We start from the raw sequence: 13,251 nt of genomic DNA, 5'->3' as shown, positions 1-13,251 counted from the left end.
TCAGTGGCAAAGGTCTTGTCTAGCAAGTGCTATGTCTTGGGTTCAATCCGCAGTACAAAAATGACCAAAAAATCAAATTATTCTGGAAATATATTCAGAAGGCTTGAAAAGCCAGATTTCAATAAAATTTAAAGTCCTTCTACACAGCAACCATCAAACCTGTCAGCTATATCTTTGGATTTCTTTAATTTTTAAACTAACCAAGCAAACAGAGCAGTTAGATAATTTCAATGTAAAATACAGCTTTGGAAGATTTTGGATTTCATTTATGATCTTATTTCACAGCTGATGGCAATTGGAAATTTTGTTTTCTGCAACCCATTTCTAGTATTTACTGTGTATTTTACATCAGACATTAGTTTATTAATTTGCTCTTGTAGTTCCTGTTCCCTTTCTGTTGATTCTATTATAGTATTTTATCATATTGGAAATTGATCTCTTTAAAGCTGTTATTTTTGTGAAAAAAATAAAGTATAGGTTATATTAAAAGATTTGAACATGTAAGATTAAAACAAGTAATTTATCATGACTAGATGTGTAACATGAGACAAAATCTTCAGTTTATTGTAATGAATATATTGTATATACATATTCATTTTAGTTATGTCACAGTTGCTATGTATTTAGATCACAATGAATCCAGATTGCCAACTATAATTGTACTTGTCCTCAAGTACATATATACATATTATTTCAAGGTAAAATTTAATGAGAGAAAAATGCTTATATAAATAAATAAATATATGTGTGTGTATACACACACACACACACACACACACACACACACACACACACATATATATATACAGAATTTCCAGATAATATTGTAAGCAATGGAAATTTAGGTCATTGCCTTTATGCAATTCTTGGTCACAAAAGTACAAAAAGAGCATCTGTAAGCAGATTATTTTGCTTTTCACTGGATACTTTGTCATTCACTAGCTTTTAAATGGCTCTGAAACATTTTGAGGGCTTTACGGTAGAACTCATTTTACAAATGAAATTGTTCTGTATTTTAACATAAAAGAGATGATTACAATAGATATATTTTGATAGAAGCTGAAGTATGAGCAATGTAGGTGGTCAGAATTTTTTTCTATATTTTCACAGGCATGTAACAAAGAATAGAAAATGAACCACAATCATTAGGGCATTCAATTAGGATTGCTTATATTGAACTATTATGTTGTACAGCATTAAAACATTTTTTATGTCAAGATAAAAGTCAATATGTAGGGGCTGGGAAATGGTCTAGTGGTAGAATGCTTGCCTCATATACATGAATCTCTAGGTTCCATTCCTCAGCACCACATATATAGAAAAGGATAGAAGTGGAGCTGTGGCTCAAGTGGTACAGTGCTAACCTTGAGCAAAAATAATCTAGGGACAGTGGTCAGGCCCTGAATTCAAGCCCTAGATCTGGCAAAATTCAAAATGTAGTTTTGTTTTTTGCATTAATTTTACTTCAGTATGGTAAAGTTCAATTCTAGCCAAGAAAAAACAAAGTATGGTGAGTAGGGATGAAATGGAGGATACCATTGTTGGCAGTGTGGTAAATTAGAGAGAAGCAGATACAAAAAGTCTTTAATTGTAGTTTACTTTTTAATTATTTGACGTGTAGTGTTTTATTTGTCAAACTGCATTATGAACATCTTAAGAAACAAAGTTTGTTTCTTACAAATTTCAGTATACTGTGGTGTTTTACAAATCCTAGAGGTTAAATATAAGTCATCTAAGAATGTTTTGCACAGAATAGTAGCTCTTATTAGCAACATCAACATAAATAGAAATGAAGAAATGATCATCACAGATATTGTTGAATCTTTTTATTAAAGGTTACTAAAGTTTAGACTTATGATGCTCCAATATTTAAATTCTCTGTACTTTATTAATGCTTTGGTGGAGATGAATGAAGACATAGAAAATGAATTAAGGCAAAGAAGATCTAATATTGAAGAAAAGTATATGTTTATGTTTTTCTTTGGACTAAAGTAAATATAAAAATATCTTATTTGCAAGTGCATGAAATTTAGGGGAAATTTGGGAAAATTTAGCCTTAATTGAGCCTGATTTCTTTTAGAAAACGCCAACAGAGGAATATGAGCTTTTGGAATTAAAATAATAAAAATAAGCAGCAGTCATTTGGTATTTCGTCTTGAATTGTCACATTGAAGATGCTTTGAAGAGCACACAAAAGTTTGTCTATGGTATGGCAGAATTATGGTAGTAAATATTTTTAATAACTGAACTGTGTGTTTTTCATTTGTTGGAATCTCCAGTATAAATGAGTTATTCTCAACCTCCAAGTTGTTATTAAAAAAAACTAACACGTTAAACATTTACTGTGACCCATATAGTTTCACATTGTGCCTCTCAGTTCTCTTCAAAGTAAAATAATCCAGTCAAGATCAGCACCGTTTTTTTCATATGTAATCCAGACCTACTCTATAAGTGGGAGAGTTTTGGAAGTGGCAACCCAAAGAAAGGAGAGAACAAAAGTCGAGGATGATAAAGGATGGATATGACCTAAGAACTTTACATCGATGCCTGAAAATGGAATCATTCAATCCATTAAATTATTTATAAGGAGTGAGGGAACAAGAAAGAGCCACATAAAAGAAAAAGGGAACAATTTCACATGGCATGCTGAAAATAACAACAACATTGATATACCACTTGTTTCCATAATTTGGAGTTCATTTCATTAGCATCATCTTATGTGTTCATGTGTACATAGCTATTGAGCTAATGTGATCTTAAGTGAGGACTATCCTAGATATTTACTAAGTATTCCCAATGAGGGACACCGTAGAGTCTATGTTTCTTTGGGCCTGGTTCACTTCACATAGTATGATTTCCCCCCCCCCCCCCAAGTCCTTCCATTACCTTATGAATGGGATAATGTCATTCTTTCTGATTAGAGGCTTAGAATTACATTGTGTATATGTACCACATTTTCTTCATCCACTCATCTACTGGGGCATTTGGGTTGGTTCCATATTTTAGTGATGACAAATTGTGCTGAGATGAACATAGTTGTGCTGGTGGCTTTCCCATGGTTTTACCCCTGATATCAATGTAGCTGATTTAAATACCCTGGATATTGTATATATGCATATTGGAACTAAGGAAGGGAAAGGAAATACCAAAATTGTGAGACAAAGGATAAAATGACAGACCAATGTAACATCAATACTCACAAAACTATATGGTGTAAACCAACTGTACAACCCAGGGTGGGGATGGGAGAGGAAAATAGGGAAGGGATGGGGAAATGGTGGAGGTAACAAATTGGATAAGAAATATACGAAAACAAAACTCAGTTCTTACAGATGAGTGAAACAATATTCCAGTATCAAATTAACTTGGTCATGAGATTATAACTAGTAATTAGTAAGACTAGAATTGAAATATTGGTCAATTTAATGCTAAATATTCATGTTTGATTTAATGCTCTAAATCTCTTATACTTCAATGAGAATTTATACCAGAGTAGCAATCATTGTCATTCTTCCTCTGGAGTTGACAGGCTTTCAAACTATTGAAAGCATATTTCTTTCCTATTAAGCATTCTTATCACTTTCACTACGAAGTAAAGAATATCATGCTCACAAGTTTAATAATAAACCTTACTGACATTCAAAAAGCACGAAAAATGAGAGAACAATTCCCTAAAGAGAATTACTATTGAACAGTTTTCATATTTCAAATATAAAAGATTCAATTTGATAGTTGCAAAGTCACAGTTCAATAAAAGGACTGTCCCAGGTTTCAACTGCAGTAGGGTGATTAGAGTTGACCATAAACACCACATATTTCAAAACAAGTACAAGAAATGCTTTTGAATACTCTGCAGAAAAGAATATTACAGGTTTATATGATAGATGTTAAAATTAATTAGGTTATAATATACAGATGTACTAAAACAGGTTGTTACTGTTAGGATGTACCATTTTTATGTGTGAATCAAAAATGAACAAATACAATTTTAAAGTAAGGGGAAATTTGTAATATGATGAAAAGAAAATAATGTCAGATTCCAGCAGTTCTCACCTGCAATCCTCGCTATTCAGGAGTCTGGGACTTGAAGGATCATGGTTCAGGACAAGGTTGAAAAGAAAAATCTGAGGCCTCTATCTCCAATTAACCAGCATAATGCTAGATTTGAGGCATGGTTCAATTGGTACAGTTTGGGCCGTGAGTGAAAACGTTGAGTGAGAATTCAAACAAATATTTTATAAGATAAAAGAGTATGTCTGTAAAATTTCCCACTTGAGTGCTAGCCTTGAGCAAAAAGAAGCCAGGGACAGTGCTCAGGCCCTGAGTCCAAGCCCCAGGAATGGCAAAAAAAAAAAAATAAATAAATAAAATAAAATAAAATTTCCCACTTGAGTCCTTAAGATACAGATTAATACAGGTTTTCTTTACATTCAAAAGGTCATAGCTGTTGAAAGTAATATTCAAAACATATACCAGTTTTTAAAGTTACAGTCTCAAAAACGCTTACCTTAGGCAATTTTGACTTGGCTTCAGGTTTTTCTTTGGTAATAAAATCATTAATGAGGCGAGATCGGTCATAATTCGCATGTTCTGATTCCTCCAGGTAAGTTTTGTCTTTACCTAGGGCTACAAAAGAGTAAGGAAAAGTTACATTCATTTTATTCTACCTTCTACTGTTTTTCTTGGAATGTATTTGTCTCCCTTTTTAAGTTTCCCTGAGAATTAGCCTAATTTAATATTCACATGGTAGACCCACTCAAAGAATTAGCACACCAAAAAGTCATATGAAAGTTTTTCTGCTACCATATTAATACTGATAGCCCAAGTGACTTTCAGGGACCAAACAGTGTCCCTAGCTTCTTTTTGTTCAAGGCTAGCACTCTGCCACTTGAGCCACAGTATCACTTCTGGCCTTTTCTATATATATATGGTGCTGAGGAATCAAACCCAGGGCTTCCTGTACATGAGTGAAGCACTCTTGCCACTAGACCATATTCCCAGGCCGAATTTATCATCTTTTAATACATTTCCATCACTAAGGAAGTTGTATCATTCTTTTTTAGTACTGTATTGTTAGTGCAGGAGGTTCTTTGCAAATTAACAAAATAACACTGAAGAATTTTAAATGTGTTGTAAAAGTGTGTGTCCTCTTACATGCACTGGTGCTGTAAAATTTAAAATTCATTACTAATAATGATCTTATCCTGGATTTCCAGAAGTTTTGAGGCTGCAGAATAAAATATTGAAGGTGAAAGAAGGTATTGTGTGGTTATAATATTTTCTGTAAATATGTGAAATTCAAGCTTTCTGAGATTGTTTTGCGAGCTAGAAAGTAAGGATGGAAGAGAGGCATGGAAGGTATAAATAAGGTATACCACATGCATGTATGAAATCCCCTGGTAGAGCTAATTGATGATAATAAAATGTAATTTTATGTAAAAGATCTTAAGAAAACAAAAACAATGCTTATCTCCATACTTTATTATTTTATTCCCATCATATACATATTATCTCATTAACCTGTTCATTTTATTCTATACAAAATCTGTAGTATAAGAAAGAATATTTATATTGACATGATCATTTCACAAATCATAAACTGATATAAGGATGGTGTGTATATAGGTAGGAAGAGTTTGGTATATCTAACGTTGTGACCAACAGGCTACCAACAAACCTAATAATTAAAAAAAAACTATTATTCTTTCACAAAGATTCTTTAGAAGAATAACTCTATACACTGTCCCTATACAGCTGTTAGGGGATAGAACACGGTGGTTATAAGGAGTCAGGTGTGGATTAATTGCATTTTCTGTGTGGTCTGCTCCTTATCTATCCTGGTTACCCTGCTCTGTAGTCACAAGATAGTAGAGATGACATTATCTTCAATAATCCACAAAGCTAAGAAAAATCAACACATGAACTGCTTTTCACTGTGCCATTGGCTAGCATACACTCCACCCACTACTCAGCCATTCACCCAGCACAGTCTCACCATATTCTGTCATGAACTTGATGGTATAAGGTAAGAATCTGGAATTGATCTGGTGCAACATGGTATATAAGGATCTAATTTTAGTTTGTTACCGGTGTTGAGCCAAGTTTTTCAGCACTGTTTGTTAAGGAGGCTATCTTTCTTCGATCCTACTTTTTTTTTCTGCTCCTTTATCAAAGATTAAATAGCCATAGGTCTGTGGGTTCATTTCTGGGTCACCAGTTCTACTCCATTGGTCTCAGGCCTATTCTTGTGCCAATACCAAGATTTTTTTTTTTATTACTACTATAGCATTGTAATAGAGTTTGAAGTTTGGTACTGAAATTCTTCTAGCACTGTTCTTCCTGTTTAGGATTGTTTTTGCTATTTGGAGTCTTTTATTGTTCCTTGTGAATTTTTGGATTACTTCCTTTGCTTCATTAAAGAATAGTGTTGGGATATTGAAGGCTATTGCATTGGATTTGTAGATAGCCTTTGGCAATATTGTCATTTTCACAATGTGAATTCTCTAAATCTAGGAGCATGGGAGGTTTTTCCCCTTATGCCTTTTTCTTCTGTCTTTCTTCCTCATGGTTTTATCCCTTATATCACCGTTAACTGATTTGGTACCCTGGATATTGTATACATTTGTACTGGAACTAAGGAAGGGAATGGTAATATCAAAATGGAGAGACAAAGGATAAAAACCAACCAAGGCAACAGCAATATTTACAAAACTATATGCTGTAAACCAACTGTACAATTCATGGTGGGAGAATGGGAAGGGTGAAGGCGGGGGAAAATGAGGAAGGAGGTAACAAGTTGGATAAAGAAATGTACACACTGTCTTATGTATGAAACTGTAACCCCTCTGTACATCACTTTGCGAATAAATAAATTAATTAATTAAAAAACAAATTGTGACAAAAAGCTAAGCAATCTGACTCAGATTGATAGAAGTAGTAATTGTTAGAAACTAGACAATTGAATGTAAACTAAGTTCTCCCCCAAATGTGACAATTTTACACAGTTAGATGCCCCCCAAATCCCTGAATATCAGGAGGGACATCCCATATGAGCCATATGAGAACTGTTAGAATAACAATTTTACTATCTTTTTTTCTTATTTATTGTCAAAGTGATGTACTGAGAGGTTACAGTTTCATACGTTAGACATTGGATACATTTCTTGTACTGTTTGTTACCTCCTCCCTCATTCCCTTTCCCCCCCTCTCCTTTTCCCTCTCTCCGCATAAGTTGTTCAGTTGGTTTACACCAAACAGTTTTACAAGTATTGCTTTTGTAAGTTGTTTGTCTTTTTATCCTGTGTCTCTCAATTTTGATGCCTTTTAGGTCTTCCTGTAAAAGCTCTACCTACAAATCTGTTAATACCAATTAAATGCAAAAACAATATTCATAGTCAAAATTTGAAAAGCAGTAACAGATTAAAATTATCATAGTGTTGAAAAACATTTTATTCTACATCAGACCCTTCAAAGATGTGTGTGTGTGTGTGTGTGTGTGTGTGTGTGTAACAGCCTCTGTCTCATTCATTTGACAATATCGTGTTTTAATCTTTTAAATACTTTTGGACACCAGCAACCTGTCAGGTGTTATTTTTCATTATGAGATTACAGATGTAAGAAAAATTGATGAGGTCTTTGATCTTTTGATTTCTGTTCCTTCTGTCTTATATATAAATCCATCTTATTCAGGGAGGTGAAGAGAAAGCATAGAGATGGTGGGAAAAAAAGGTGAGCCAATTCAATAGTGATATTTACTAGACAGTATGTTGGAAATGAAATTATACAACTTGGGGGAGAGGGAGACAGGAGGGGAAAAACTGGGAAGGACGGAGTTGGTGATGCTGTTCAAAAGGAAATATATTCTTTAACTGACATATGCAACTGTAACTCCTCTGTACATCACCTTTATGATTACATTTTAAAAAAACAATTAGAATGGATAAAACAGGACAAGTATTTCATATGATATGCAAGATAAATATTACGATGATAAATTTATATGGGACAGAAAGTGCAGCTGATATGCATTTGGTTTATTTTAGAGGAGGGCACTGGGATTAGAACAAGTTCACTATGGACGAGGAACAGGAGAAGGCTATGCTGACTGCAGCGCTGTGAGTGAACGGAAACATTCGGAACTGTTGTAGAGAGAACAGACCCAGATTCTGTCAGGCCTCTGAAGGCACAGCAAGTTTATATTTTAAATGCAATAGGAAACCCTGGGGAGACTGAAGTAGAAAAATGATGAGATTTAATTTTCCTTTTATTAAAGCTGCTTGGAACTGCTTTGCAGAAATTCACTATAAAGAGGCGAGACTTTGAGCAAAGAGGCCAGTTGGAAAATTATTGAACTGGTCTATTAAGAGAATTAGCTGAGAACACCATGTAGAACAATAAATATCATGACAAGTGGTCAGATTTTGAATGTATTTTGAAAAATGAGCCAAGAAAATTTGTTGAAAGTTTTTAATAAAAAAAAAAACCAAACTAAATGGGGGGCTGGGAATATGGCCTAGTGGCAAGAGTGCTTGCCTCCTGTACATGAAGCCCTAGGTTCAATTCCTCAGCACCACATATATAGAAAACAGTCAGAGTGGCACTGTGGCTCAAGTGGCAGAGTGCTAGCCTTGAGCAAAAAGAAGCCAGAGACAATGCTCAGGGCCTGAATCCAAGCCCCAGGACTGGCAAAAAACGACAACAACAGCAACACAAAAACAACAACTTGGGGCTGGGGATATGGCCTAGTGGCAAGAGTGCTTGCCTCGTGTACATGAAGCCCTGGGTTCGATTCCCCAGTACCACATATACAGGAAATGGCCAGAAGTGGCGCTGTGGCTCAAGTGGCAGAGTGCTAGCCTTGAGCAAAAAGAAGCCAGGGACAGTGCTCAGGCCCTGAGTCCAAGGCCCAGGACTGGCCAAAAAATGAAAGAAAAAACAAAAACAAAAACAAAAAAAAACAACTAAATGGTTTATGTCAACTATGACACTATCCTAACTAGAAAGTGTGATTTTTTTTATAATATATACTTATTTCTATGTTCCTCAAATTGGTTTGGGACATTAGTAGAAGTTCTTTCTTATAATATGAAACATGTGGAGCAAAATGACAGAAATTGGTGCAATTGATTATAGAATGAAAAAAATTCTCAGGTGCTTATTTGATCACATCAAAGCTTTAAAGATTTTCATTCTTAATATGACTATTTTTTTGCATTTAACTTGTATTTAAAAAATTTTAGGTAGAGCATTTGTGGACCGAAAGGTCATGATACAAGCACAGTTGCACAAATGCAATAGATTATTGACAAATCTCTTGTTGAGCATAGAATTTTTGCTAATTGAATTCAACAATACACTAACAACATCATAAAAAATAAAAACACAATCAGGTTTATTTGATTCCAGGGATACAAAGATAATCCAACATAGGAAAATCTATAAAGGTAAACTGGGTCAAGGAAAATATTCATATCAATTGAGATACTTTTATGATAAAAGCTCTGAAGAAATCTGGAACGGTGTGAATGATTCTTGCCATAATAAAGAACATATGTGATAAACATATGTCCAACATCATACTAAATAGGGAAAGTATAAAATTAGTTGCTTTAAAATAAGAAAAGAGAAAATGATTTCCATCCTTCTATTCTTATTTAAAATAATATTGGAATGCCTAAGTATCTAAAAAGGCAAGATAAAGATATATAAGGAGTTCAAGTAAGGAAATATCTCTATCCTTACAGTTCATAGGATGTGGTAACTAAAGGCCTCAATCAATTAAACCACAAGATCTCTAGATTTGATACACTTTTGCAATGGAGGAACACGCAATCACACACTCACACATACACACACATCAGGAGGTTTTCTTCACAGCAACAACAGGCTGAAAAATAAATCAGGAAAACTATTCTATTTATTATAATCAACCACAATAAAAACTAAACAGTAAATTTTCAACCATGACATACATTCATTCTATTGGGCATCCTTAATGGAAACCTATGCTCTGAATCAATAGAACCAGATGTTCCTGCATAGCCTTCATTTATCTCTCTCTCTTTCTCTCTCCCTCTGTCTGTCTCTCTGTCTCTGTCTCTGTCTCTCTCTCTCTCAACTTATTATTTACATATTTATGTTTTGTCTGTCTTGGGGCTTGAACTCAGGGCCCGGGTGCTCTCCTTGAGCTTTTGTGCTTGAGGCTAGCACTCTACTACTTTGAGCAACAGCACTACTTCCTGTTCTAGTGGTTAATTGTACAAAGGAATCTCAAGGACTTTCATGCCATGGCTAGCTTTGAACCTCGAACCTCATATCTCAGCTTCCTGAATAGCTAGGCTCACAGGTGTGAGCCACTCGTGTCAGGATCATAGCCCTCATTTTGCACAATTAAAAATATCAATCCTTAATGAAGCACTGACCACATGCAGTTAACTTTGAGGAAGTATTAACATTCTTAGGTACAGCTTAAATTAGTTCATTGTAAAAAAAAAAAAAGAAGGCAATTAATGAGATGTCAGCTATGGGACTTCTGGTAGTTAGAAATTTCAAAACAATATTCAAAGTGATAATCTACACTCTAAAACCAAAATTAGGAAACATGAATGCTTTACATTCCAAAGATAACATGTACTGCTGAAACATCCGTGTTTTACTTATACTCATGATAAATCTGGCACTATTTTATTTGATCTCTTGTGAAAGATAATGGAAGCACCCCTGTTTTACATATGTAGCCAAACCTAAGTGTTTCCCAAACAGGTGCCACATCCAGAAGGATTCTAAGAATACTCACTACAGTGAGCTGGAAAATCTTCTTCAGTGCTGTCATAAAGGCAAACACATCTTCCCTAAGATGTGTTTTAACTTTTTCAGAAGATGTGAGGTTTCTCTAATTTGAGGTAATGGTAGCATATCAATGGATGTTATGACATCAGATATGAAGTGGCATATCTGAGAGATATAAATATGAATCAACTGGTCAAATAAGTGAGATGCATAGAAATGATAAAGACAGAAAGTTTGAATCAGGGTATCTGATTATGCCATACCTAGAAAAAATACTTCTAAATTTGGAAAAGTACACTTTCAGAAATAAGATTCATGTGCGTGAAATAAAACATTTATGTATGTTTAGTGATTGATTAACATTTAAGTGATGCTAATTTGGGTGAATGGTTAGTTACAAGGGAACTTCTGTGTGCACTTTGGACAGAGAAAATTTCAGGATTGATTTATTTTGATGTTTTCAATCAGAAAATAAGTGGTAAGCTGCTTTTTCCATTGGAATTAATTAATTAATTAATTAAAGGGAAAAAACCTTATTCTTGGACACAATGAGCTATTATCAAGGGGTATGGTTTCTATCACACACACACACACACAATGTATAAAAGAACCAGGACAAATTTTCATTTCTTTCAAAATGTTATTATAAATAACTTAGTTCATAAGATTATAAATGATGAAAAAGTTTGAATGTCCTGAGAGAGAGAAACTAAGATACAATCATTAGACTAGAAAATTTTAATCTTGGTCATTCTTTATGGTTACCTAGGTAATAATGAAAAAGTTATGAATACCATTTCTCTCCTCAAATGAATCTCCTCAAATGAGATCATGGAATTTGAAGATCTCCCAGGAGATCTGAAACTATAACCAGGGTGGTGAATGTCTGATGTAGGCACTAAAGCCAGGCTCACAATGTTTCCATTATTAAAAACTAAGAATTTAATTTCTGCTAATTAGAAATAAAATCACTGTGAAGTTACAAAATAAGTCTTTGGGTATATTCATGTTTCATTTTACTGACTCTCTTTACTTTATTTGTATAATACTTGTTTTTCACGGTATGGGATTTGTTGTTCCTTACAAATCTCCTTACATTATTCAAAGTTCAATTTGTACAATAAATAGCATCATAATCTTGAACCTCAGAATAATAAACTTAACTCTCAAATGTTAAACACGAAACATGAACTTTTTTTTCTTAAAAACATTCCACCTTTAACGGACACAGTTGGTATTTGAAGGTAAAAGAGGAAAGATATATTTGAAATTCACTCACCCAAGCAAAAATCACTGAGGTCAGCAAAAGAACATTTCAGTCCAGAATCTTTATTATTGTCCTCAAGGTTAACTGATATAAAACAAAACAAACAACAAACCAGTGATTTTTGCCTTTCCAAGGAATTATACTATTTAATATATCCATTGAATTCATCATATTTTAGTTAATATATTTGCAGACACTTGCATACACCCAATGTTCAGTAAAATAAAACACCAGGAAGAAGGCATTGGAGAGAGCTGGGGTGGGGGTCAAAGGGAAAGGAGCTAATAAATGAGGAGAAGTGGGGGAAATGCAATTTAGAATTCAATACATAACCTACAGAATTAAGAAGAGCGAGGAAAGGGGTTAGAAGGGGAAGGATGTGTGAGAATGTTGAAAGGGATGACATCCATTAAGATATATTATATTCATAAACTTTTGTTAAATGGCAACTCCTTTGTACAACTACATGAAGATAATAATACAAAGGGAAAAAGATTTTTTTAAAAAATCAGTGAAACACGTCATAGTTGAAGCAAAACATCTAGAATATGTGGTCTGATATCCAATTAATTGTCTATTATGCAGAAATTTTTAAGCTAATGAGTTGAAATAGTTTGAATTCACTTTAATTGATGGAAGGAAATACTTGTGTGCTGGCTTTATCTAACTATTTATAATGCATTCTGATATTTCTGTATTCATGCAAAATATAGGTATTTTCAAGTTATGTAAGCATGGATGTAATTCAAATGCATCATGAGGAAATAAACTCTCACAGGAGAAAAGCTTGGAAAGAATGGAAACAACTACTAAATTACAGGAAACATAGTTGTACTGTGACTTGACTTTTGTGAAAAAAAAATTACCTAATGAGTCACTGACCTGTCTCAAATGGGCAAATATGTGAATAAAAGTGCATCACTTCATCCCCAAAGTTTCTTTAGCACAGAATATAGGTTGGATGTACATAAATTTTAGCTCTTCCCTGCTATATTTTATTGCCAACACCAATTCATGTGCATGCAACAAAACAGTAAATTCTTTGTAGAAGTAAGTATAAACAAAAAGGTTTGATATTTTATTTCTTTGCTTTTATCAGTATATAGATTATGTAAATATGTACTGTTCTGATATTATTCTACATGGATGTATTGTGCTATGATCATATTCAAATTCTTCCACTTCCTTTTCCTCTG

At 33.9% G+C, this 13,251-nt stretch overlaps 1 protein-coding gene across 2 annotated transcripts in view; it reads right to left on the bottom strand.

The window, feature by feature from the left end:
* The window catches only part of Ano3 (anoctamin 3), a 317,815-nt gene that overhangs the window by 130,944 nt on the left and 173,620 nt on the right, over positions 1–13,251 (bottom strand). The window contains exons 4-5 of one of the 2 annotated variants that reach the window (XM_048359642.1): positions 12,068–12,139; positions 4,508–4,626 (exon numbers count right to left, since the gene is read on the bottom strand). In XM_048359642.1, the coding sequence (XP_048215599.1) occupies positions 4,508–4,626; positions 12,068–12,139 (191 nt within the window). The remainder of the gene's footprint in view (positions 1–4,507; positions 4,627–12,067; positions 12,140–13,251) is intronic. The other variant, XM_048359643.1, reaches the window with a different exon arrangement.

The sequence above is a fragment of the Perognathus longimembris genome, chromosome 13 (genome assembly GCF_023159225.1).
Source record: "Perognathus longimembris pacificus isolate PPM17 chromosome 13, ASM2315922v1, whole genome shotgun sequence".
In the NCBI taxonomy this organism is placed as follows: domain Eukaryota; kingdom Metazoa; phylum Chordata; class Mammalia; order Rodentia; family Heteromyidae; genus Perognathus; species Perognathus longimembris.
This window is presented reverse-complemented; position numbering and strand designations above follow the sequence as displayed.